The sequence below is a fragment of the Thunnus albacares genome, chromosome 2, assembly GCF_914725855.1.
Source record: "Thunnus albacares chromosome 2, fThuAlb1.1, whole genome shotgun sequence".
In the NCBI taxonomy this organism is placed as follows: domain Eukaryota; kingdom Metazoa; phylum Chordata; class Actinopteri; order Scombriformes; family Scombridae; genus Thunnus; species Thunnus albacares.
This window is the reverse complement of record NC_058107.1, coordinates 7,032,023-7,059,699: the sequence shown is the minus strand read 5'-3', so window position 1 is coordinate 7,059,699 and position 27,677 is coordinate 7,032,023. Positions and strand designations below refer to the sequence as shown.

Below are 27,677 nucleotides of genomic sequence, written 5' to 3'. Positions count from 1 at the left end.
GTGATGAGAAGTCTGTTTAGTGTCAACACTAGACAAAGTCTGAAAGCTAAGTAAAAGTTAGATGTACATACAATACAACATGTATAAAGTCATATCAAAGCTCTAGGAACTCAGTTTGCCCAGGAGCAGATTATCTCCACTCACATTGAGAATTCTGTGACATTTCTAACAATAAATGGGTTTTCAATGCACAGTATAACATGTATTCCCAAACTGAAGTCCTCAAAGCAAATTTGTAAATTTTCAGTCAGCTTCTATAGGACATCAGCAGGAAAATTATTCTGAAGGTAATTTTTTTCTTCAGGTCTGTTCTGAAAGGTTTGGAAAGTGCAGCATGCCCTCCTGTTTGTCAAGTTTAATAGCCTCCAGCTTCTTCTACAAAGCATGCACCGCAGACATGATGTCACACACAGAGTTGTTTATCCACTGAAGCTGGACATTAACATCACTGAGGTGGGAAAATCTTGTTCCTGGTCTGGATTAGATTGTATTAAGTCCACCTACCAAGTATGTATTCTCTATTCCATTCTATTACACTGAGGAAATCAAAGATCTGATTAGACCTGACCTTATGATTACTAAGGGGCTTTCTGAAATGGTACTTGTCCATGAGGTCACCAGCTAATCCTGTCTCCTGGAAATTACCTTCATATAGGCCTACAGCTAAATTGCAACAGCAAATATGTTTTGCTAGAAATATAATGCTGACTGAATTTTCTGTCAACTAATGAAAAAATGTTGTTAATATATTTGGCAAGTTGCAAATATGCTGGTACTGAATGTATGAGTGAAATGTTCACAGCCAATGTACCTAGTTATTTTTTCCCCACCAAAATGTCCGATCTTGCAGCACAATATCTACTAGTAGAAACAACAGCATCATTAAACTTTTTCTGGTTAGGTTAGACTCTGGCAGCACTTGTTTAAGGTTAGAGACATATTGCTGTCTTGGTTTAATACAAAAAAAAAGTCTGCAGTGACTTTAAGCACATTCATTTTATTTACATTTAAATGAAAAGATCATCTTTCACTAACATGAACACACGTGGGACTCAACATATGAGCCCAGGTCTCTGGTGTGAAAGCCCTGCATCTTGTACACCTGCCATCCAGCCTGACCTTCTCCCAGTGACTGTGAGTGCAATTTATAAATTCATACCTGTGAACATAATCCAGGAAACAATTACGTTTGCCGGGGCAGCATAATTGAAAAAACAATTTAGTTGTATATGAATGTAATTTCTAGGAGACAGGGTTGTATCAGCATACAAATCTGTGCACTTGATGACCTTCTGACCTTTTGTCTAGCATAGTCTAGTTCAACATAAGCCCAACATATCTTAATATACACAAATTATCATCAAAAGCTAATGAGCAATTTGCCATGAGCTGCTGAAACCCCCTGTCTTGTAGCCACACTGTCCTCGTAGTACTACCATATATTCTGTTCTGTTTGCCACTTTATCCAATATCACTGAACTAGTATTAATCAGTGGATCCCATCAGAGCGGAGTAACATGGCGGAAAAATATCTCCTCATGCGTTAATCTAATACCTGCATCTACTGTCCAGTGTCCTGTTGGCACAAGCTTTTGTGGCACGTCCACTCCACACTAGGGGTGTGCCCGAATACAAATATTGTCATTCGGCAAAGCACAAATAGTGGATTTTTTTTTTACAAATATTTGTTTCATACAAATATTTTTAAAATTATTTGTTTTTGGGAAGAATAAACCAAAACATGTCAAATACCAGCAAGCAGGCCAGTTATAGTCACTATCTCAGTCTCTCTCCTCTGCTCCACTGTCTATCAGCAGGTCTCAATGACCACCTGCTACATGACGCATATGACATCATTTTAATTTTCATCTTTAATTTTCTAAAATTATAAGCGTAATAAAAACAAAAACAGGATTTTTAAGCCTCTTTCCACTTTTATTCGAATACAAATACAAATAATTGTGCTGCCTCAACAAATACAGATACAAATACTGGGCCCTCTGCACATCCCTACTCCACACCATTATCTCCACAACACTACAGAACAACAACAACACTGGTGCAGAAAAAGAAAAAAAGACTTAGTTGAGCTCTTATATTGTTCCTCCAGTGAGATTGTCATTGGTGGTACAAAGTGTCTGGCTCAGAAATCATTAAGAAAGGAAATGACAAATACCTTTTGTCTTTTAGTTGGAAGGATTTCTCTTCCTTAGACTAGCAGGTAGTTTTCTACATAGCCTGAATGTCATGTAAACATCATAAGAATAAACAAAATTAATTTCACTTGTTAACGTTATTCACGTGATACCTCAATGCTGAGTAGTGTCTTTTTCATGTTGAATCCATCACAAACTGGCTGCCTGTGAGGGTTTAACCTGCATCAGTCTGAAAGCTATAAATCAACTTAGAAATTCACAGTAAATTATGACTTTTAACACAATCAACTGTGTATGTACAACCCATCTCAAAACATAATTTCAAACATAATTCTAATTGAATTTGAATTCATTTATTTTTGCGCTCAATCTCACACTGTTTCCATCATTATTAGTGCAATGGTCCAAGGGCCAAATCATTAATTTTGGAGAAATCAAAAGAGCTGCTGTTCACATGTAAGCCCTGCCGTACCTGTTCAAGTCATTTGTGTAATTTGTTTGTGATGTTTTGATGGAGTAATAACTGATCTGTGGTGCATTAAAAGGCCAACAGTCCAGACAGAAATTGTTTCTGTCTGCCGGTGTTGAACCAGTGTTAATGATCATCAAGTTGAGTCATTATCCAGATGAGAGGTGATCCCAACTTCCAGTGAAGCTCCAGTCAGTAAAATAAGTTCAACCCACTTGGCCCACTCTCTTTCACTGCAGCTCATCATTTCATTGCTCCACTTCCTGAAGCAGATCTGCTGAAAATAAACTCCATCAGCTTCAGATCTGAGCCCAATGAAAAAACAGCAGGAGCCTCAACAGATCAGACTGTGTTGTGATGAATAAATCCAGTGTTAATGTGACAGTGACAATCCATAGAATTATTATAGTTGTCAAAGGTTATTCAAGATGTGATCACTCTCAGGCAGGCAAAAACAAAACAAGAAAAAAACAAGAAAAGAGCCATAAGATAAGTTTTACTTTTATTACATTTTTACAGGTATGTCAAACTCAATGTCACAACTTTTTTGTACAAAACAACTGTTGGACAGTTTTCAAATATACCAAATCTGCTGAACTTTGAGGGAATTTGTCCAAATTTTTCAGGCCTGAATGTTTGACCCCTGCAGTGAGGGGATCCAGTGGCTCTGTTATGCTGTGGGGGGCATTTTGCTGGCATGGTTTGGGTCCACTTGTCCCTTTAGAGGGAAGGTTCACTGCAAATCAACACAAAGTTGTTCTGAGTCCTCACTTTTATCCTATGATGAAACATTTCTATCCTGATGGGAGTGGTCTCTTCCATGATGACAATGCCCCCATTCACAGGGCACGAGGGGCCATTGAATGGTTTGATGAGTATGAAAATGATGTGAATCATATGCTATGACCTTCACAGTCACCAGATCTCAACCCAATTGAACACCTATGGGAGATTTTGGACTGATGTGTTAGACAGCGCTCTCCACCACCATCATCAAAACACCAAATGAGGGAAAATCTTTTGGAGGAATGGTGTTCATCCCTCCAGAAGAGTTCCAGAGACATGTAGAATCAATTCCAAGGCTGAGGAACAGTATCATCCAGTGTAGACAGGAGGTACTGTTACAGCTACCACAATGAAACCTGAGACCAGTGCTTAACATTACAATGTCTCAACCTCTTATTGTCTCTTTGAAGAGGTTAGTGAGTTACTCTTTAATGGGAAGCACGTACAGAGTCATTCTAATGAAAACCTCTTGCAGGGGCTCTGACCAAAAACTAGGTGTCGTTTGGTTCACCTGTCCATGAACACAATCAGTTGTGTTCATTACACCACCACCAATCAACCATAAATGAAATCCACCACCATACCAAGCACAGCTACAGCGCTGGGCAAGTGCTTTGCCCCTGCACCTCCTCTGCACTCTGAAACAATATGTATAATTCAATTTTACTTATCACATCACTAAGATAAAGGTTTACTTCTAAAATTATAGCTGATTGCTGTTTATATGATGTTTTTGTAGGAAATGAGCTACTCATGGTAATAAAGAAGTCCAGTGACTATTAGTTGACTAAGACTAATCCTTATGGTAAGTACAGTAGCTGTTTTGTCCTGTACCTTAGCTTGTTGAATGAGCCACCAAACATTCACAGGAGAAAAGTACACTGATGACATCAGTTAGCAGGCTACATAGCTAAGTAGCTGCTCAGCTGCAGCACATTAAACAGCATGTAAACACTCCTGCAAATGTCACTTTGGTCCCATTAGATGCTGGTGTGGTTCTTACTCTTCGATACCACTGCTAAAACCACAATGTCCGCCCATGACATTTAACTACAGCACAAATTTATTTACTTTGTCTGTAGCTCTGCTGCCACTGCTCAGTCTGCCGGCTGCTGTCAATCAGACACGGAACGACACACCCCTCCCTCCTCCCCTACTAGAAATTTTTTTTCTTCCTTTTAATGATAAAAAACTATTAAAAGTGAATTTAAAATAACGCTGCAAAAAAGAAGACTACATGTCATTTCAGCTGGACTTAAAAGCCAGTAAACGTGCTACACCAGTGTAAGTTAAAGGGATGATATCTCTTTACAATGACAGACAGACTCCATTGGTTCAGCACACACAAGTCCTTCAGTGTTTAAGTCCAGGAGGTGGTGAGCTTCATGTCACACAGATGATCTAGAATCAGCCTTTGCCATAAACGTGTCACTTTCTGATTTGTGTTTCTAGCACTGCCATGTGGTTTGGTTGGAGGACACCAAGTTTGAAAAACATGTACAAGAACTCATGTGGCCCACATTGCAGACAAATATCCATACAACATCAATTAGTGCTCTATGAATATGAGTTAATGAGCCGCTCTGAGTGAAAGAGCACAGCCACACTCCAGAATAATGGTTGCTGCCTGCAGCAATAAACAGCAGCTTGTTAGTCACCCTGTCTCACTTGCTACTGACAAACACAACTATTGTTGCGTAATTGCTAGCATGACAGTGACTTTAGCATCATAGACTATTGTTATAAATAGTACTGTCTAAAAGTTCATAATTGGACATGTCCTTATCAAAAAGCAGCATGTTTGAGTTGGAAATGAATGAGCTGTAAAGAAACTGTTTTCAGCACCACGGAGAGCAATGCACAAGGACTCATATCAAAGGTGTGTATGATAACAATGATCGCACTGACCAGATCAGTATGTTTAGGCTCCAGTAACGTTGTGGAATATAAGAGGATTTTTTTGACAATGAATTATACACATAATTTTACTGGAGTCAGGATCTCTCAAGGGCTTATTTATATGCAGAGAGAGATTTTTTTATGATAAGAATTGCAAAGTATGTAGTAATTCACAAAGGTGTAATGACGGTAGAAAATATCAATCATTTGTATTGTGGCCTTTCCTTCAGAAGATCCATTATCTTCTATATGTGATGGTTCTTATGCCATGGCCACTTCCCAAAGGAAAAAAGAGTCTTCCATTTTTAAAGTGGGTTTGTAGTCAGTTTAATTCATGTTACTTAGGTTTAATTTCACCATTGAGCTAACTGGTTACATAATGTTGCTATGGTTACCTACTGTCTAATTTACCTTGCTCGCTGATTAAGAGTGATAAAACTACAGACCTGAGCGATGTTTGAGGTGTCCCATCTATGATCTAAACTCCTGTCAGCCAATGAGAAACAGGACTTTTTTGGCCATGGTATATTTTCAAAATAACAAAGTAGATTAGAGTAATTTTTTTAAAAAGTACAAATAAATATAACATATCAATTCAAATAATCGAATGACTGAAATGATAAATAGAATAATAAATATGAATCACTTTATTTAAAACAGTTTAATTTTCTGTGAATTCTCTGTTACACTAACAACCTGGAGTCCATGTTTGAAAAGCATCTTAAGGCTCAGAGGATTTTAGTCCTTATCCTTTTGGGTATAGGAGCCCTGGTAAATAATGAGGATTGTTCAATAACAAAACAGAACAACAGTAATTTTAAAGTGCGAAACAGAACAAAAGAAAAAAGGCTACACAGTGAAATACCAGCAAATAATTATTGAATTTTGGAAATTACATGATGTACAGGGATTTAATGAGTTACGCAGGTTTGAATTAAATTCCACTCAACAGGAAGAATAGGATAAACAACCACCTGAGGTACAATAAAGAGGGTGGAAATAATAAAGTAATAAAACATAGAACATCATTCGGAGTTCTGAGAGCTGACAAAGAGACCACAGGGCAAAAGAGCCTGATGAGGATTGGTTTAGGGTTTATTCCATTTATTCCACGGCCAAAATGGATAAAATTAATATTACAATAATTATCAGTGCAATCAATCAGTAATCAGTAAAGGCTACAGTATTTAAAATCACATAGTAAAGGTTAAATTAAAAAAGGATAAATTAATTTTTGACTTAAATAGTCAAATGGTGTTTGTGTTTTTTCTAAAACGAATCATTTTCAAAATTTCTTTGTTCTTGAGTACATAACATTCTGACAAATTCTGGTTACATTTAATTTATTTATTTTCACTGCAGAAATGGTACAACTGTATGAAATAATGTTTACAGTAATTATGGCCTAATGAGTGTTTTGCTGCATTAGATCTGTGAGGCAGCTGCTGATTCTGTTGCTGCACGGTGCAATAGATAGAACAAGAAAACTTTAACAGCAATAAAAAAAAAAATCAGGGATTAAGGAAAACAACTTCTTTAAGGATGACGATTGTAATTTTTCCACACAACTAATATATTGTTATCCTATTGGCTGAATCTGACAGATGTCTAAACCTGTCAATCCGTCCCTGCGAAGGAGCCATCACTGCGCTCTTCTTTAAATATTATCTAAAAACTAAACGCGGAAAACAGGCTGATAGCCAACACTAGCAGACAGATTCAGTTCACTGCCTACACTTTCTCTCCTCCGCCAGTTAATATCTGAGTCGTTGACCGGCTGTTAAAATTTAAGCTAGAAATCAATTTGACTTCGTGAAAAAAAAGGAAAGATTCAGATTAATAAGGTGCAGAAGACATTTTTAAGCACAACTGCAGAATAGTCATTTCTTTTAATTCCATTTTATGATATCTTTTAAAATAAAATTGCGATGCCTTTTATTTTTGAATAGGCCTAGGTCTGTTTGAGGCATCGCTGAATTTGAACAATAATCCGCTTATTTGCTGCTCGAGTTTGGACAAAATTCACTCCCTGGCCAGTAATAATTTATCAAAAAAACAATAAGCGAGTAAAATGATACGTGTGTTCTAACAGATATTTTTCTTGTCTTCTCTTGTCTTGTGTGGCTTGTTTTTGATCATTACTTTTCCTCTTTTCACCGACTATACTTTACGGGGATTTAACTTCACACATGCCAAGCACAGCGGGCTCTGTTCGAACACATATCAGACCAACACTATTCAAAAATCTACACAGGACATGTAGACATACAAACCACAGGAAAGGCAAATAACGATCTAAGGCTTCAATCATCTGCACTATGTGATTGCGGTGTTCTGTCTGCACTGTGCTGAGACCGGGATACCTGAGAGTGTGCACCGGCTGGAACCACCTCACTTTATAGTCAATCACTGATGAGAAGTCACCGGCGGAGCGACAGGAACAGGACAGACGACTTTCAAGACCGTTAAGACCCAGACAGCTCAAATGAATGAGAAGCTCCTGTCTAACAATAGAGAAAACACAGTAAATAAACAGGCCGTGTTTGATGGAACACGCAGCTGCTGCGGGGTCAGTCTGGTAACATGGTGGACAGTCAGCGTCACTGTTGTGGATTTGTTGACAGTCTGAAGCAAACAAAAATCCGTGTGTAGAGCTCAACTGACATCTGCTGGACAATTAGTGACACTACAATGTGAGCAGGGATGCTGCCTTCGGGTGCTCCTCGTAAACTTCAACTTGATGTTCCATGACTTTCTTCTTTATATCTGTGGCGTCCTTTGGCGGGGTGATGCTGTTATAACCATCTGAATATTAGAATAGACTGCCATGACTGGGTTCACGAGTAAAATTATATTTATTTTTTAGAGGCCACTAATCTGCGTTTTGTTTTTCATCCAACATTTTACAGCTATGTGATTGGCCATCTGAAATTCACGTTTAAAAAAGAGCAGATTACACCAAATCGTGGCCTTTTAAACATGACTTGATTTCCCTAAAAAAGAAAAAACAACAACTCAAAAGTGCCAGTAGATTATGTGATGTATGCTATAAGGTTGAACACCACTGTGATTGGTTGTTTTGGTTTTGTTGTGCAATCCCAATGGTTTCAATGCCTACAGCCAGAGATAAAAGAAAAGAAGGAAAAAATATATTTGCAGAACCAGCAGTGAAAAGCAACATAGCCTACAAAACAGTGTAAAAACTGCAAGTGTAGAAACTTTGTTATATAGTTACAGAAAAAGCATTTTGGTGTCTCATTAGATCATACAGCCTGTAACCTTTCACTTAGTTATTCCTGGCATAGCATTCTGTTGTTATGCTTAATGTAACACAATTAGGAAAGATTAGATACTGGCTTATAGACTTTGACACATGTTCCCTTTGTCCATTTGACTGAATAAAAGCAGTGGAAGAAGTACTCAAATCCCTTACTTAAGTAAAAGTGAGGCAATGTAAAATACTCTATTACAAGTAAAAGTCCTGCATGAAAAATCCTCCTACAGTAAAAGTACATAAATATTATGAGCTTGATGTAGTTTAAGTATTGCAGTAAAAGTAGTGGTTTGGTCCCTCTGACTGATATATTATTATATATGACATCATCAGATTATTAATACTGAAGAATCAGTGTGTAAGCCACTGATTTCATCTTTAACAATGTGTTGTATTTTAAAAGCTTGTTATATTATTCATTGTCTCAAATCTTCATCTGAAAAGTAACTAAAGCTGTCAAATAAATGTAGTGGAGTAGAAAGTACAATATTTCCCTCTGAAGGGTAGTGGAAGTATAAAGTGGCATCAAGTAAAGTACAAGTACCTTAAAATTGTACTTAAGTACAGTATACTTGATTAAATGTAGTTATTTTCCACCACTACCGAATAAGGACAGGACAGTATTTAACAGAGGAAAGGGATTTCTCCTAATTTATGACCCATATGTGTGTTTTCAAAACCAAATGAATGTAACCACAACTGTCAAATAAATGAGTTTATGTACTTAGTTACTTTTCGCCACTATGTAGATATCACAGGTTTTGTGATGGCCTGCGACTGATATCTTTTTTTGTGGTTTTTATGTTGATTGTTATTTCCTTGGTTACCGAAAGGGCTCGCTGAAAGACACGTGGTGATCGTTGAAAGTGAAACTGAAAAGCAGACAGGTCTTCACGGCGATCAGAGAAATAGTTGTGATGTTTTAGCGGACGTCTGCAGCATGGAGGTAGGTTTCATAGGCTATATATTTAAAACAGTTTTTACCAGGCTAAAAGAAGGTGAGGTATGGAAGCAGGAATGGATTTTATGGTCGATGTAGGAAATGTTTTACCCATCTGATAGGTCATTTCCTTTGTTGTTGTTTTTCTGAAAGAACGTAGCAAACAGCTGCGATTTCGTGTCTCTCTGATTTAGTCACAAAAGCAAACTACTACCTATGACGTGTTTGATTTTCGACTGAAGAAGTGCGCTATTTGGTTTTGGCTTTTCCTTCAACCGCGTTCACATTCATACAATGTAAATGCATAGAGATGCTGGCTTGTTCATAGCTCAGTAGTCGGTGTTGCAGAAACCGCAAATGCGCTTTGCCTAGGCTATTATTGCTTTCCATTACGTGGTACACTGATACACGACGCTGAACTTGGCTTCTTAATCACAGTCTCTTATTGGAATGTTCCGGTCCACAATAAATGTGGTATAACGCCTTTAGATGGCGTTGTTCAGTCATTTTCAAACTATTTCATGAACTGAAAAATGTAACCAATACGGGGAGGATGAATTGAGAATGAATCATAGAATGAAATGGTCTTTAACTGATTTATAATCCTAATTTTGATAATTTTAACTGTAGCATTTTCTTCTTATTGCCTTTATTCATGGTAAACTGATTTTCAGTCTTGTTGTTATTTCTGCCTATTTGCTCTGGTCATACCTGCTCAGTATCAATAACAATAATAAGTCGCAAGAAACCAATAGATGACACGGGACATCATAAGGTATCATTATCCTGAGGGTATCACGCTGTTACAGTCACAACCACCAGCAAGCATGTCCCCGAGAATGAGTAAGGAGCTGCTCAGAGAAAAGCCCCAGCAACAAACTGTCCTGTTGGTGTTTTCCAGTGTTACATTATACGACAAAGCAAAAAGAAAGTAATGGACCCGAAAGCTAAAAGAAAAGCAAAGAGTGTGTTCTGACTGAGCACTTTTGGAAACCAAGTTTGTGTAAGAGTACTTTTTAGGGCCCTATTTTAACGATCTAAAGCGCATGGTTTGAAGCGCATGGCGCAATTGCATTTAGGGTGTGTATAAATCCACTTTTGCTGTTTTAACGGCGGAAAAATGGTCGCTGCGCCAGGCGCATGGTTCAAAGGGGTTGTCCATAGTCTCCTAATTAATCATGGGTGTTTTCGGCGTAACATGTAATAAACCAATCACAGTGTCATCTCCCATTCCCTTTAAGAGCCAGGTGCGCTTGTACCTTGGCAGATTGCTATTATGACGGCGCATTTGCGAAGTAGTAAGAAGGAGCGCTTCTCTGCAGAGGTAACGGATGTGCTCGTGTGCAAATTTATCTTCGTTTGGTTTTTGAAAAGGTTTTTTTTTTTTAACTTCAGCTTTGGTTTCTTTAAAATCGTTTTGTTCAGTCATGGAGTAACAGGTCAAATCAGCAGGGTTTTAATGGCTGAAAGTATGGAAACCTGATAGATGTATACTCTCAAAAATGTTAAAGAATATTTGATAAATATTGTTCAAAAATTAAATTTAATTTTAATCATGTAAAGACTCATCAACACAGTTATCAGGTCTTGATCAACTCTCCAAGATTTATTTCCTTCTTTAGTTTAATCATTGTTTCCACCTCATGTGTTCCTCATGTCATCATGTATTGATGCAGCAGGAAAGTCAATCTGTGTCTGATATGTTGTTTAAATACCTACAACTATTCCCACAATTTGGTCAAATAATTAAACAATTTAATCCGTCATTACTGCGATTAGTCAATTCTGATAAATATTATGACTAAGCATTATGACATGTATTTTCTTTTAAATATGTTAATATACACAATAATAATATTTCATTGTTACCTTTTGCATGTTTGTGCGCTGCTGCGCGTCCTGTGTGTGTAACAACCAGAGTGTATGTTTTGCACCCGCCTGTGTAGGTGCATATTACTGTTCTGATAATGTGCCCTTAAAATAACAGTGAAACATTGCGCCATTGACTTTAGACCAGGTTTTTGTTGGTCAATAGCGCAATCGGTCTCTGCTGCCTCAAGATAGCAGTGCGCCGTCAACGTGCCTGACCTTACTTTTAGACTAACACACAGGCCATTGCTATTTTAACAACGTGGGCGCTGGACGGGAAAATGACAACTGCGTCGGTCTTAAAATAACAAAGACATTTGCGCTGTATTTGGAGCCGCTTTGCGCCAGGCAGAAGATAGGGCCCTTAGTGTCATGTAATACTTGAAGGCTGTTGCACAACAAAGAGTTTACATTTAGAGGATTTAACTTGATTTTTGTATAATTTCTTTATTAGAATGAGTTTTCTGTTTGCATCCCATACACTTCTTGGTCATTTTTCACATTCTGAATCCACTTAGGTGAAATCCTATCAGAAATTTAAGTTTAAGATAACTTTGAAATTCAAATATATTAACTTGATTCATATTGTGTTATATATCAATATCAGCTGATATGGAAAAAGATAAGCAAAACATTTTTGCCATGTCATCCAGCCCTATATGATGGTATCACTCACTATATGTGTGATATATACATATAAACTGAATTGTTTCAACACTTCACTGAGACTTAAATGAGACAAAAATCCAACATGCTATATAGTAGTATATATCATTAGAAAATTTGTGATCTTCCACTATTGTGAGTTTAAACAATGTTTGATCACACAACAGGGTTTGTAAAAAAAAAAAAAAAAAAAAAAAAAAAAAAGCCTGGTTAGGGTTAAGTTAGGGTTAAGGGTGAATTTGGAGTCTTTTGCCACATTTCACTTCCAGTAAATTAAATATTGCAAGCTTCAGCCCTCTACCAGAACATCTTACCATAATGCATCTTGAAGAATCACGGTAAGATTGCCCAAATTAGTTGGTCATTTCATGACATACCTGACAATAGAGAATGCACTTCCTGTGAAAGAAAATGTGTGTAAATGCTGACAGCTGAAATAAAGTGAAAAGCAATGCTGGAAATACAGAAATCTGCAGGAATTTTTTAAAATCTTGTAGCTCCACCTACAGGTGAAATTGTATCAAATGTTGCAGACTTGTTCAGCATCCCCATCTGTACAAATCTGCTGAACTTGGTTATCCTGGAAAACTACATTTAAGAGATGTGGCAGTTGATAAGTAGTATGGTGGTTTTTAACTAATGGCCACAGGGTGGTTCTGTTGGTGCCATGCTTCAACATGCAGTGCACATTCTCATACCAGATCTTGCATACCAAGTTTCTTTTTATTAAAGACAACAGAACTGTGAAATATCATGTTATAATATTACAGTAGCGCCCCTTGTGGGCAGAATTGTATCAAATGTTACACACTTGTGCAGTGTAGTACAAGTGTGTAATATTACATACAATGTACAACATTCCCAAATTTGGTTGTAATCCAATTCAGTATTGAAGAGTTAATAAAGCATCTTTAATCTTTACAATATTTGCACAGTGTGTTCCTTGGATGATGCCAATTAGACTGATAGAGGCCATGCCCATTTCCACCAGTTTGGATTTTTTCATAAACACCTAAAAAAAATTTCTGCCATTTTGGTTTATCTCGTAAACACTTGTATTGCTTCTGTTGGCACATTTTCATCATTTTTTGCTTCTGTTGGCATATTACAATATTTGCACAGTGTGTTCCTTGGATGATGCCAATTAGACTGATAGAGGCCATGCCCATTTCCACCTAAAAAAAAATTCCGCCATTTTGGATTTTTTTCGTAAACACCTAAAAAAAAAAAAAAAAAAAAAAAAAAAAAAAAAAATTCTGCCACTTTGGATTTTTTTGTAAACACATTTATTGCTTCTGTTGGCACATATTTCATCTAATCTTCACCATACATAACATATTTGGATGACCCCACACAAAACTTATGTGGTTGTTTTTTTAATCATTTCCTCATTTCATGAGGAAGTGCTCAACATATTAAAACATGGAATCAACAGTGCCACCATGTGGTCAGTTATTATGTGTTTTACGTTTTGGCTAATAACTCATGAACCATGAGGCCTATCAAAAAAATATTTGAACAGTGCCTTCCTTGGATTATGCCAAATAGACTGATATAGGGTACACCCATTTGCACCTTAAAAAGTTTTACGCCATTTTGTATTTTTTGGTGAACACATATTTTGCTTCTGTTGGCACAATCCAATCTTAACCAAACTTGGTACATACCATATTTAGATGACCTTCAAGTTAGGCTATTCCATTGTTGCTAACTTTGGAACTAACCCCCTTCACTTTTCCAGCACTTGGGGAGAGAACAGACTTGACTTTTTTAGCATTTATGAACTGTTACACTGGAGTCTGTTCTGTACATTTACTGCCAGACTGACAACTTACTGCTAAACTTTTCCTCCGCTCCGCTGGCATCCATTGTCTTCCCTACTGCTTGCTCTTTCCCACTCACTACACAAACGCATAACCTCGTTCAGGAACACAGCACAACGCTGTGTTCCTTAACGAGGTTACGCTACCAATAGTTTCCCAGGCAACAACACAGAGGTAGACTCACGTACCGGAACAGCACTGCACAGAGACACCCAAATGGTATTGATTTCTGAATGAATGGATATTTGGCGTTATTTTTGACCTTAAAAATATTGTTTTGGCCTGGCGGGAGTTCTTGTTGTTATAATTATAGGAGAAACACTGATTCAGTAAACGTTCAGTACGTTCAGTAAAAACTCAGTAAACATTGAATATAGTTGGACCTAGCAGTCTCCATTAGGTTGGGTGAGTTCAAATTTCTGTAAACAACGGGGGTGTTTTGAATACACATTTTCACAGGTAATTTGTTAGTCTGTCCCTCCCGCCGCAGGAAATAATGTATTAATCCTGGAAGGCTGTTGATGTAGAACTTTTCGCCTTATTCGACCAATGCATACATTATCAGATGGACAAAAAACTCTTCCCTAGAAGTACTAAGCTACTTTTATGACAGTTACCTGGGTTTGGGGCCCTGATGGGACGATGTGGTGAAACATTTTTATGGAAATTTGTAAATGCAAGTAAGAGCTATGTAACATTTAGATAGAGGTACTGTATGTGTGTAGCTAAGAGCTAACAGTTTTCATTTCCTGTTACAGTTTATCAAAGACATCATTATCATCATTGATGAAGCTGATTACAAAGACCATGGAAAATTAAGAAAGATTCTTCAAGCTTACAGTCCTGAGAAAAACGGTTCCTGCTACAAAGTGAGGGGAACATATGAGGAACTAGAAAACCTTTCAATCACACTGTCAGCGGTGAGGCATTGTTCCATTCCTGCCACACATGGACTCACCTGTCAGCAGGGTGAACAGGCTTCAACTCATGTCAAATCAGTGGATGTATCTGGGGTTGTTATGGCCTACATAAAGCAAAAATGTGCAAAAGCACTTGGCAAAATTCTGGGGAACAATTTTGTCATTGAAACACAGCCTCATCAGAGCAGCCTTATCAGAACAGTGCACAATAACCCTACCAGCACAGTACAAGTAACTGTCAGACAACACCATGTCTCCACATACCATGTTCCTGCTGACTGTGTCAGACAACGATTCATCACATTCTACCAGAGAACTGCCTCCGACCTGCAGGTCACATCTGTCCCTGTGGGTTCACATGACCACAAAGAGCTGCAGAGGAGATTTCCACACCTCCTTTTTAAACCCAGCCACAAGAAATATGAAGTAACAGTGACCGGGCCTTTTGTGCACACTGCCAGATTAAAAGAGTTTCTTTTACAAAATACACCGAGCTCAAGCAAGAGTCAAGTGCACAGAGGTCCAGCTGTCTCTCCAAAGAGAAGTAACTCAGGTCCTTCACCCACACACAGCAAAGATTCTGAAGATGAATCATGTCCAATCTGTATGGAACCAATAGTAACAACAGACAAGGAGACTCTGCGATGCAAACACTCATTCTGCAGACACTGTCTGAAAACAGCTTTTGACTACAAGCCGGTCTGCCCTACATGTGGAGAGTTATACGGCCTTTTGACAGGGACACAACCAGATGGGGGCAGAATGGATGTCACCCAAAACTCTTCATCTTTGCCTGGATATGAGAGATATGGAACAATAATCATCCATTATACTATTCCAAGTGGCATCCAAAAGGTAAGACTACAGATACAACACTGAACACTTTGAGCACCAAATGTCATCCTTGACCTTAGAAACAGCAGTTTGACAAAATAACTAAAGGTCCACTAACTAGCTCTTCCAGGCTTTCAACTGCATCTCACAGTCTTCATCAGTGAATGAAGTTGTCTCAGTTGTCTTGACCAGAGAATTGAACTCTGGTCATATGATGACAGAGGGATCAACAGAGAGCACCAGAAGCATCACTGTGGGATGCTCTTACATGCCTGGACTGTCAGAGCCTTCAAGTGACAAGGAGTCCGAACTTACCACAAACCATTCAACATCTTTAGATCTCTTCTTGTTAACCTTAAAGACAGATTTTTTACATGTATGTTTGTGCATAACAAAAGACTGCAGAAAGGAAAAGTAACAGCAGAGTGTGGGAGGAAAAGAGAGATTGCAACACGGAGCTATGCATCCTTGTATTTAAAATCATTCTGTCCAAAGTCTGACTAAAATTAACACAAAGGAGCGTCCATAGGCCTAAAAAAGTTTGTTACCACCATTAAAAATTTGACTATTTTTGTTCAGTTCATACATTTTTGCTCTGTGTGTCTGCCTGCCTGAAAAAAATAGACTTATCAGTACAGTTACAATAAGCAAATCATATGTCCAAAATAAGGTTGGAGGTAAAGGAGAAGTCTGGTTATTGATCTCCTGCAGATATACAGTAACTTGGTCACTACGGTGCATGTTTTGCACTGAGTAGATCAAGGAGGACATTCACATCCAACGTCACAGAGCATCTTTGTACAGAAACTGGGGTTACCATCTCCCCCCATATACAAGCACCTATTATCACTTTAAAGAGGAAGTGTGAAGAACACTTAGGCCATGTGATAACAACTGAGTCAACTCCACCCACTGATGAAGACTGTGAGATGCAGTTGATACCAGAAAAATTAAGTGTATCTTGATTTAAAATTATTTAATCTTCAATTAGATATATTTTATTTACATACATACAACATAGCTAGCTCACATTTGTTAGAATAAAACCTGAGTATCACTACAAACAATCAAACCATGGCATAAAATGACAACCTGTACTGACGAGTCTCAACAAAGCTTTTATTATGAAGACCAGGAGCTGCTCACGGTAGGGGGGGCCTCCAGGGGTGACTAATATGCTTTGTTTTAGCAGCGCAGGGACCAAAGTGTCACGGAAAGGCTGAATGGAGAGGCTAAAAGGAATAGGAAAAGGAAAAGCAGCAAGGAAATGAAAATGCAAATGGGAAAAGGAATTGCCCCTTTAAATGCCTAGATAAATAGGTTGATTGTAGCTGCACTCCAGAGCGACCCATAGGAGCATTTTCTAATATGACACCTCTATAGGTAGTAAGCATAAAAAATAATTGTGTTTAAACCACTTAGTTAGGGTTAGGGAAAGATCATGCTTTTGGTTAAAATGATCACTTGAAACAGGGTATTCCTTAAAGTTATGCAACCTTCGTCCTCATGGCAACAGTCATGGCAACAGTAAGCACTATGACAATTCTGCCTTGAGGGCTTCTGCTGGTATCTCATCCGGCCCTTCTGCCTTACCTCCTCTCAAGGCCATAATAGCCTTCCTAAGTTCCATCTTGGGGCAGGGGTGGGGGTTGCAGTTTATCTCCAGCAGGTTTGGGGCTGGTGGAATCTCTGCTGTTATTCGAAGGGGCTGTCTGTTGAGCTGCTATTCTTAAGTGTTCAGTCCATCTCTGAAGTTGATCTTTCCTGATTGTGAGGAGTGTGCCTTTTTTGTCCTTAATGTGTACTTGTGCTTGTTTGTGGTTATATATAGTTCCTTCAGATTGTTTTTTCCTGCTGCATCTTTTGCCTGCTGTGCCAAATCCTTGTTGTACTACTTTTTGTCCCTTCTGACACTTTTCTTCACAGCTTTGTTTGCTGCCTCATATTCATTCTGTGCTGATGCCTTTTTTGTTCTAGCTTTACTTCTATTTAGTACCTTCTTTTTACCTTCTCTCACTCACTTTTTTGTATGTTTATGTGGATAGCCAGGGTTTGGTTGTCTTTTCTCTCCCTACTATTTCTTCACGTCTTCTCCTCGTTCTTGTAGTGCTTGAAACCAGTTGTGTAATGTAACTTGGTATTGTTCTGAAGTGCCTATATCTCGAAATTACTGTACACTGAATTTGACTCTTTCTTCCCTGGGGTTCATGCATTTCAGTTTCAGCTGTGTCCTCAATATGAGTAGGTGATGTTCAGACCCAGTGACAGCTCACCTTTTTACTCTGACATCCAGCAGTGTGTGCCTAAATTTCAGGTTGATGCAAATGTGGCTGATCTCATTTTGAGATTAAATTTTGCTGTAATGATCCTTGATTTGATGGGTCTTCTTGGATAGCATAAACCCTACTCCCTCTGTATGTGCACAAGATAGAAGGAACACAGCAGGGCATGGATGTCTTCTTTCCCATCTGCTCTGTTGTAGCTTGTAGCTTTATTTTCTCTCTTATAACATCTACATAATATTCTATCCTCCTGAGACCGAGCAATTCATTTATGTCCATTCTAGTGGACATTAACTTTTTGCTCATATCTCTCATACTATACATGTCACTCTATTAAGTCCTGTTGTTCCTTAAAGAGGACAACTGAGGCTTTAAAGTGACATATCATGTGGGGGGGGGTGTGACCTTGCCAACTTGCCTGTGCCTGTCTTTCCAAAATGGCTGTCATCACAACTAGCACATTTTATGGAAAAAAGAAAGGTAAGCCTGGTATTCATAATTACACATTTTTTAATTTTATATTTTGATTGTTTTGAGTAAATAAACATCTCAGGAATATTTTTTCAGAGCAGAGCTTATTTATTTTCATTTGTAAAACAGCTAATTTATAAATGTACTCTGTGCTGGACATCAGGACTTTGTACTTATGTTTGTTTCACATTTTTTTAGTGGACAGCTCTATGACAGACACAGAGAGGATTCTTAAGAGAATCATTGAGGGAGATTCAGACATAGATCTATCAGAGGATGAGAGTCCAGTGAGAGAGGTGAGGCTGAAAGCTAAGATGAGGAGGACCCAGATGAGGTGGACAAAGACAGATGATGTGTGCCATTGTCCTCTGTGGGCCAAAACTAACACGTGGGGCTCTGAGGTTTTTAATCAGAGCAAAAATGGAGGGATAACCTACAGAGATGTGTTCCAGGAAAGAGATCCAAACTGTTTTTTTAACCTAAATGAACAATTAATGTGGAAAAAATGTTAAATTCATTAGAAGGATGGACATATGAAACTAAGTGCAAAAGTGTTCTCAAGTGAACTTACCCTTTAACATTTTGATAACATGTTAATTGTGTTAAATTATTGTGTGTGCTTTGTCTTTCTCCTAAGGTTCAAGCCTCTGTTATAAGAATGCAGAATTACACTAGATAATGCTGCCCTAAGCTGCACAGACTGGAGCCCACTGCAGTGCTTCCAGCAGTACATTGATGAACAATTAAGTCAGCATCTGTCTGTCTTCACCAACCAGCGCATGGTACAGGATTCAGGCTGCAGCTTGAACACAATACCAGAAGAGATCAAGACCCTTTTCAGAATCTCAGTGTACATGGCATGCCTTGGATACCCAAGAATTAAAATGTATTGGGCTGCCAAAACTAGAGTCCCAATTATAACTGATTCCATGACACAAGATCATTTTTACAAGATCAGATCTACGCTGAAAGTGGTTAATGATCTGGATGTGGTTCAGGTGAAATGGTGAAGTTAATACAAAAGAATGGAAAATCTACATTTGCTATTTGTTTTGTATGTGATGTTGTATTTTAGGATTCCAGTGGATCTTTCCATGTAAATACTTTACTTTAAAGGTCCAGTGTGCAGTATTTAGTAACATCTAAAAGAACAGACTTGGTAAAAATTGAATAGATTATTTATAAGTATATCTTAATTAGTGTCTAATCAGCTGAAAATAAAAATTGTGTTTTTGTTACCTTAGAAATAAGCCCTTTATATTTACATGGGAGCGGGTCCCCCTCCACGGTGGCCGCCATGTTGCATCCCCATGTTTCTACAGTAGCGCAGAACGGACAAACCTAACACTGGCTCCAGTGAGGGCTTTACGTGATTCAGTGGGTGACTACCGGAAATGCACCGGTTTTAAAACGAAGAGGAAGAACGGACCAAACATTTTGTATTGTGAGAAGTTTTTGAAACCAAAATCTGATAAATGGAGGATCATACTTATTTAGAAAATCACAGGAGCGTGAATTGTCGTCATCAAAGAAACGAAAACACGAAGAAGCTAAACGAAATTCGGACAAGCAAAGGCATAAAACAAGGATAAATCCAGATGGAAATTCCTGATGAGAGAAATGTTTGCAGACTAACACCGAAGTTTCCTGTTTACTGCTGGACAGGTAAGAGTGTAATGTATATTTACTTTACCCCGCTGGTAATGGTCCAAAACCTAGATGATGTACAGTGTTTATTAGCAGTACATTAGTTTCCCTGAAAAGAAACGCCGCCACGTAACATTAAATATTAGCACACTTTAGCCTCAGTTTGTGCCTCTCACGGAGCTGGTGGTCTGATAAGAGACGACAGGGAGGCAACGTTGTGCTAATAACCCAACGATTTATTCATTTTCTGTGGCAGTAAGACAACACATTGACTGATAACTAAGATATTTAGCGCTGGTGATGTGCTAAAGACAGTAAGTCAGAGTAATGAGTTATAATGTAATAATGGAGGAGAAGTCTGCTCATCACCAAGTTAATTCATCCTGTGAATTTATATTTATATTTTTCACAGTGCTCCATGATTTCATTGTTTGCTCCTAATTTGTCATTTAGGAGTACATGTACACATTGGGGGGCTTATAGTTAGCTTAGTTAAAGTTAGCTTATAGTCCAACACAAGTAATTTCCCCGTTTCAATGTTGAAAAACATGTAATTGCTACCAGAGTTTTAATTTTACATTTATCAGTCAGAAGTGGAATTTTTCTGTTATTTATTTTGGTTTGTTTATCCAGGCCAGCCAAGGCTCCCAGCATCTTAGGACATAACATAATGTATTACAAGGGTTTGTGACTGTGTCATGTAGCGCTTATTTTCTTGATGTTGCTGTTGTTTCTCCCTCTATGAGAGAGGCCCTGTGGCATTGATGCATGGTATTGCCTTTATCTCGATCCTAAAGTGACTGTGTAATAGGTCAGGGGTATTTCACCATGTGCCATTGATGGCTGGGAGTACGTTGGTTTTCATTACAACCAAAGACAACAAAAGTTGATTTCACTGAATAGCTACTTGTCTCTGGCTGAAAGTGTGTTAATCAATTAAATAATTTTATCTAGTCTGTTGTTGGGATGAAAATCTGCATGGAATAAGGTTGAACAGTTTCTGGTGAGCACATTAGATAGATAGATAGATAGATAGATAGATAGATAGATAGATAGATAGATAGATAGATGATTTATAATAGTAAGTTCATTCATTTGTGCTGTTTTATTTTTCTCAGGCACTATGGGTTGGCATTATTCACCATGTCTGTGACATTCACACCCGCCATATCAGAAGTATTGCAGACACAAGTCAGGAGAGGTTCAGGTAAGTGATACACATTTGTTTGTCCATGTAGCATATTAACTTACCCTGTAAGTCCTACTCTCGGTTAAATAGCACTATTTTCACATGTACAACTGTATAAAATGTATGAAATAGTAAATTATCTCTATGTGTAATGGTACTGTCTTCCACAGAAGCAGTTTTCCATGCAGCTGCTGCTATACACACAGCTCCTTGAGCAGACGAGGAACAGCAATGCCAGTGAATCATGGGTGTTGTTCCTGCCATGAGAGCATTTTCATCCAGAGCAGTAAATTCAATACCTTTGGTGTGGTATTGGTCTGACCCTTGTCAGCTATTATATGTGCAGCAATTTGACTGCTGGAAGGTGATCAGATAAGTTTAATCACACTGCTATTCTGTCTTTATCAGAATCAACTCTGAGGAACACAGAATAAGCTGTCAAAATGTTTGTTTGAACAGTAAAAGCTGCATGTTTATGTTATCTTTATATTGTCCAGATTGAAAAGGATGTCCAAAAATGTTTCTGTTAAATAAAATATATTTTTATTACAAATGTCATTATTTTTAGTGTTGTTTTTTATATTTTTATTTTGTGGTTCAAACTAGTGAATTACAGTTAACATAACCTGAAGTGGCAATGAAAATTAATCCATAACATGTACTACAGTGCCCTGTTCTGAGGATCAGTGGTATTCCAACTTCACTACTGTTTTATGTTGCTTTATAAATATAAATAATGACAATATAAATTAATGATGGAAGTGGTAATGACAATATACTGACTGCAGGGAAGTACTGTCATTGTATAAGTATATATTAATATGTTTATCATTGCAATTATCACAGCACATCTGTTGAATATCTTATTTGGTACACTTGCACATTTAAGTTGAACAAATGTGAATATATAAACAAAAAGTTTAATAATTATCCAGAAAATATATAAATATAGAAAATGTATAGAACAAGTATAAAACAAATAAAATATCAGAAATGTAACAAATAAATATGAGATGATTTGATGCCTTGATGATGAACAGGCAGGTGTGTGAGTACCTGAGATACTGTGTGGACGTTCCAGAGGACCTGGAGGGAAACTCAGAGGCCAGGTGTGAAACCAATGTGATGTCTTTGGAGGACCAGGGAACTTGTCCCTGATCCTTCAAACACAGCAACTGGGGATGACAAGTTGGTTTCCCTGGCCTAAAGAGCCATGTTGTCAATAGATGAAATGTCTATAGGCAGCATAACGGTACTCCTGGTTGTCATCCTCAGGCTTCCTGGTTTGGCCAAATACCATAATGTCCTCCCAGTACCACCAGTGAATGCATAAAAAGCATTTTCAAGACAGTACTGGGAGAAGTGCGGTATTATTATTACACAATCTGCAGGGTACTGGCCACAGCATTTCCTCTCCTGTTCCGTAGGCATGTCTGTATGGTTTACTTCAAGTACACCATGGTACCCCTGGCACTCCAGCAAACAGTGGGACGCCATGCATGCACTGATGCATCATCAAGGCATCAAAAATGAACCCTGGCTGCCTCTGAAGCAGTTTACTGGTGAGCTGCCTGTGCTCCTCCAAGGTCATCACTTCAAGAAGTTTCATGATATGTTGGAAATATGGTAATGGTAGTGCAGAATATGGATTGTAGGCTGTCCAGTGTTCCCAAACATGTCTACAACAATAACATGATTTTTTTTTAAAAAGTCAAAATACTGCTGCTCGATACTGTTCCTATATAGTATTTATATAATCATTCAGTAGTGTTGCTGATGTTTTCAGTAGCCTCTTTTATACAGAGAACCCGCATTATAGCCGTAAAAGGGTATCCAAGGGGAGGACATTTCTCTTCGTTTGATAAAGTTAAAAGTAAAGTTAGACTTTTCTGTCGGCTTCCTGACTCATTTTAAAAAGACGAGAGAAAGAGAGAGAGAGCAGCTGTGGTCGAGTGAGCTAGAGGGTGAATGAAGAGAGGGAGTAATGTTAGTTACGTTAGTGAGGAAGCCGGTGAATCAGATCGATAAACATTATTTTCTGATTGTTTCACAGTGGTTAGCTTCTAAAGCACAAACACACCCTCACACCTCTTCAACCCTGCAGCTGTGCGCTATGCCACCTGATTTGGTCTGAATGCGGGCTAAACAGAACAGCAAGGCGGATTACAGGCGCAGTATTCCCGCCTTGAACGGGCTGTGTAAAAGGGGCTACTGACTCACATTACACTGATAACACATCAAACTATACAGAATGCAGTAATGTAAAGCACAGAGCTGCTATGTAAATACCACTTTGTGTTGTATTGGCATTTTTAATATCATGCAGAACGGGTAGGAATATGATAAAATAATTGTATAAATTACGTCACAAACCTCAGCCGCTTCAGTCCTTTCAGACGGTTTCCAGCCTCTTCCCCTGCTTCCACGGTGTCGGTGTTCGCTCTCCTCCCTCGCCTGGCCCAACAGAACCGCTAACTCGCCCTCTTTCTCGCTCTCTTCCTCCTCCTCTAACCTCCAGAACTTGACTCTGCAAACAGATAATAAAATATGTAACTTTATCCTGCCAACGCTATCTCACTATCAATAATGCCTAACATTAGAATAAAATAATGTAAGTTTTGTTTACAGTGTACGTGTTGTCACTTGTGAGCTATAACCTATAGTATTATAGACTAAATAATTAAATACATCTTCATCTCATCGCTTGATTTGTTAGAAATGCTCAAAGTTGTCGTGGATGACATCTTCAGCAAATAGCCTCTTGTCCTTGAAGGCCACCGTAGCTTCTGGAATCTCTCCAAAGTCTTAGGGAGGGGAGGGGTGAGCGGCAGAGTGCTTCAATCTAGAACCTCACCGTTAGAGGCCGCTAAATACACACATATTACACACTGGACCTTTAAATGTTTCATGTTTGAGAACAATGAAACAAAATTTGAAAAAAAATTAAGTTTTAACATTTTTTTCTTTGCAAGGTGTTTTTTACCACCCAAACACTTAATTTATGTAAAAAAAATTTAAAAAAACATTTTTTTTCCTGGGTCTCAGGAGGCTATGGAATGCAGTTTGTGTGTCCTGTCCAGTGGCTTCAAAGATAACATGGGGAAGATTTGTCCGTGAGTTGCCAGGTCCTTTGTCAAATCTGAACAGTGCAGGTAGAATATTCATAACACATCCACATCAGGATCAATACACTCAGCATGGCAATGTGAACCAGTGCAAATGGAAGATTCTCATGGGTCGATTTTTCTGTAGTTTACTTTAAACTACAGGTCATCATGTATTGGGGTGAACTGTCCCTTTAAGTTATTCACTTTAAAATGATCTCATCTGTTTTCAGCTACTGTTGCCTAAATATTCAGTCTTCTAACTCAGGTCTTCACTGGCAAATCACTTGAAAGAATATATTTGATTTGATCTATTGATTGGGACACTGTGCAGTTTTAAACATTAAAGATGCACTGTGCCGGAGTTAGCTCGAAGCTAATTTGCATCCGAAGTCCCCCACAATCAAAACATACAGCACAACAACAAACAGTACAAAGCAAAAAAAAAAAAAAAAAAAAAAAATCCCAAGAAAACAAACAAACTAACAAAAAAAAACACACAAAGAACACACCATACAAAACACAAAGCTACACACAACAGCACATTACATACACCCACAATGTCAATTAGAAACTAATAAGAAAACTAATAATAACTTAGTGGTCACACAGCTGATTGGTCTTTAGTACATTTCTTAGTTTGGCCTTGAATGTATTGATAGAACTACAGTTCAAGTAGGGCATTTCACTGAGTTGTGGCTTTCACAGAGAAAGCTGACTGCCCAAATGCACTGTGATGAAATGGTATATTACAATCTTGTATAGAGGATATTCTGGAGGATCTAATAGAACTTACTGAGCGAGTGTACACAAAGTCACATAGTGGAGGAGGGGCCAAACCATTTCAAATTTTATATCCTAGGCACAAATTTGAGAATAATCTAAAATTTTCAAAGCTCAGTAAATTGTTTTTCTCCAGTACCCTACACTGATGGAAATGCATTGGCTTTTTGTCCAGAGTTTTTAGAGTTTGTTTGTGTAAGGACTCAAGAGGATCATAGCATGCATAAATATCTTGGCTGCATCCAAAGAAAGACAGTTTCTAATATGTCTAAAATTTGCTTGTACTTTATGGTTTGAACTGTTTTTTTAACATGTTTCTTAAAGTTCAAATTTGGATCCAGTGTCATACCAAGATATTTAAAATCAGTAACTATGTCTCTTTCATCGCATAATCCCAACCATCAATATATACACTTCAAATTCAGTGTATCTCTCTCCGCATAGACTCCATTTACTTAGGGTCATATCATCACCAGATTGTAGTGTTTGTTCTTTGGATACAAATGGTTCTTATATTTACATAATTTGGCAGTATTTTAACGGAGGGCACTTTCAACATTTATATCCAGGATTCCAGAGAAAACTATTCCTTGTCAATCTGTTCTGCTGCTACGTAAATGAAAGTTCCTCTTTAAATCTGTCAATCACTGAGAGGAGAATATTTCTCAGGCATAATCCTTGCCTCCTTAAGTTTGAGATTGCTTATTTCTGTGTGCATGTGCCTTCATTCAAAATTGAATAACACAAACAAACAGAACAAAAGAAGAGCTAATTTCCAGCTTGACAGAACATCATTAAGCAGGCGAACCTCTACTATCTGTCTGCAGGTGGACCATCCTAACCCTGGTCAGCCATATGAAGGTGCATCTCGTACAGCCTACCTGCCAGACTCCTCAGAGGGCAGGAGGATCCTAAAACTACTGAGGCAAGCCTTTGATCAGAGACTCATCTTCACTGTTGGTCGCTCCACCACCAGTGGCAGGAACAATGCTGTCACATGGAATGATATTCACCACAAAACTTCGACACATGGAGGACCAACTCAGTAAGAACTCTTTTATTTGGTATCATAACATGATTCCTTTTTTTTACATCTATGTATGTATGACAAGAGAAATTTATACTGTGTCGTAAATGTAATCATAAATACAGAAGTCTCATACTCAGATATAGTTTCACAGGAGGCACACTACAAGTATAACTGTATGGATTTTCATCATAGCTATGCAAGTGTCCGTTTGAAGTCACTGAATTTCTGTCATTGTGTTTGCAGCTATGGATACCCAGATCCTGATTATCTCAAACGAGTTCAAGATGAGCTGAAAGTCAAGGGAATTGAATGAGTCACATTAAGGTTTGACATTTGCTAAGATGACGTTTTAAAGAGACTAAATAACATGACCATCTCAAAAAGTTAGGGACAAACACCATCACATTTTCAAATGCACACACGTTTAAATGTAAGGCATTATGCCATAGTGGACTACAAACCAGGAGGGATAATGGAATTTTAATGTAATTTTATGTACTATAATTAGTCAACCATACAAAGATGTATTTTTCTGTTTTCTTTAACCATTCTATTTTTGTTAATGGGTATTCTTCTTGGATTATTGTTTGCTGATTCATTTTGTTATTTATGTTCAGATAATGTGACAATAAAAAATCTCTGCAACTAGCTAAACTAACTAACTGAATATAAATAAATAATTTTAAAAAAGATTTTATATAGTCAATTTTTACTGGTCTGTTAAAGCTTTTCTGAACTTTCTGACATATAAGTAGTCTAGTTTCGTGAAGAGGCAAAGAGGTAATTGGGCTATCTTTTTACATAGTATTTAGAATTTCACATATAGCTTGTGTTTTCAATTTTAAAGTATTTTTTTCTGTCATGGCACATACACTAGTAAAATGATTTGTTGTTTGGTGTGAGGGATTTAATTTCTTCTTGTTGCCAACCATGCACTGAGCTTGGTGTTGGTTTCAGTTAATGTAGGTTAACAAATACACACATACATAGAAACCGTACACTGTAAAAAACTTGTGATTTTAACAGTAATATACTGGCCACAATTGACAAGTAACTTACTGTAAACTGAATTACTGTAAGTTACTGTAAAATAATTTACAGTAAGTTTACTGTGCTTTTATTTACAGTAGCAATGTCACTGTAAAATGGAACACAATAATTTAATGGTACTGTACTGAAAATCACAGTAAGGAAATCATAAATGTGAAATGAAACAGTAATATGATACTGTATATACTGTTGCAGTAGCTGCAAAACAGACATTTTGCAGTAAATTAGATTACTGTTATTCATATAATGCTGTAAACTTTCAAACCATACTTTTAAATTTGAATAAATGAGTACAAAACCAACTCTTTAAATGACAATCATTTGTTAACTGTTGAACAGCAACTACTACATTTACTACATTTTACTTAAAACTTATGTTTACAGAAATCTAATGGCCTTCTTCCATATGGCAGAAATACCCATGCTGAATAGTGAACTGCTGCAATTATATGTGATACACAGTGCAAATGATTTTCCCTCAGACA

General features: G+C 37.8%; 1 protein-coding gene across 1 annotated transcript; it reads left to right on the top strand.

Annotated features, from left to right (window-relative positions):
• The first annotated feature begins 9,425 nt into the window (after positions 1–9,425).
• On the top strand, positions 9,426–26,801 carry LOC122990639 (E3 ubiquitin-protein ligase DTX3L-like). The gene is made up of 4 exons (XM_044364062.1): positions 9,426–9,530; positions 14,641–15,657; positions 25,940–26,157; positions 26,386–26,801. The coding sequence occupies exons 1-4, from the start codon at positions 9,525–9,527 to the stop codon at positions 26,453–26,455; spliced, it is 1,311 nt and encodes a 436-aa protein (XP_044219997.1). The 5' UTR covers positions 9,426–9,524; the 3' UTR covers positions 26,456–26,801.
• Positions 26,802–27,677: the final 876 nt, after the last annotated feature.

What these genes read in the sequence shown, in the direction of transcription:
- LOC122990639 (XM_044364062.1), top strand. An exon ending in TTCCAAGTGGCATCCAAAAG is followed by an intron (nt 15,658 to 25,939) that starts GTAAGACTACAG and finishes ATCTGTCTGCAG; the next exon opens with GTGGACCATCCTAACCCTGG. An exon ending in ACACATGGAGGACCAACTCA is followed by an intron (nt 26,158 to 26,385) that starts GTAAGAACTCTT and finishes TTGTGTTTGCAG; the next exon opens with CTATGGATACCCAGATCCTG.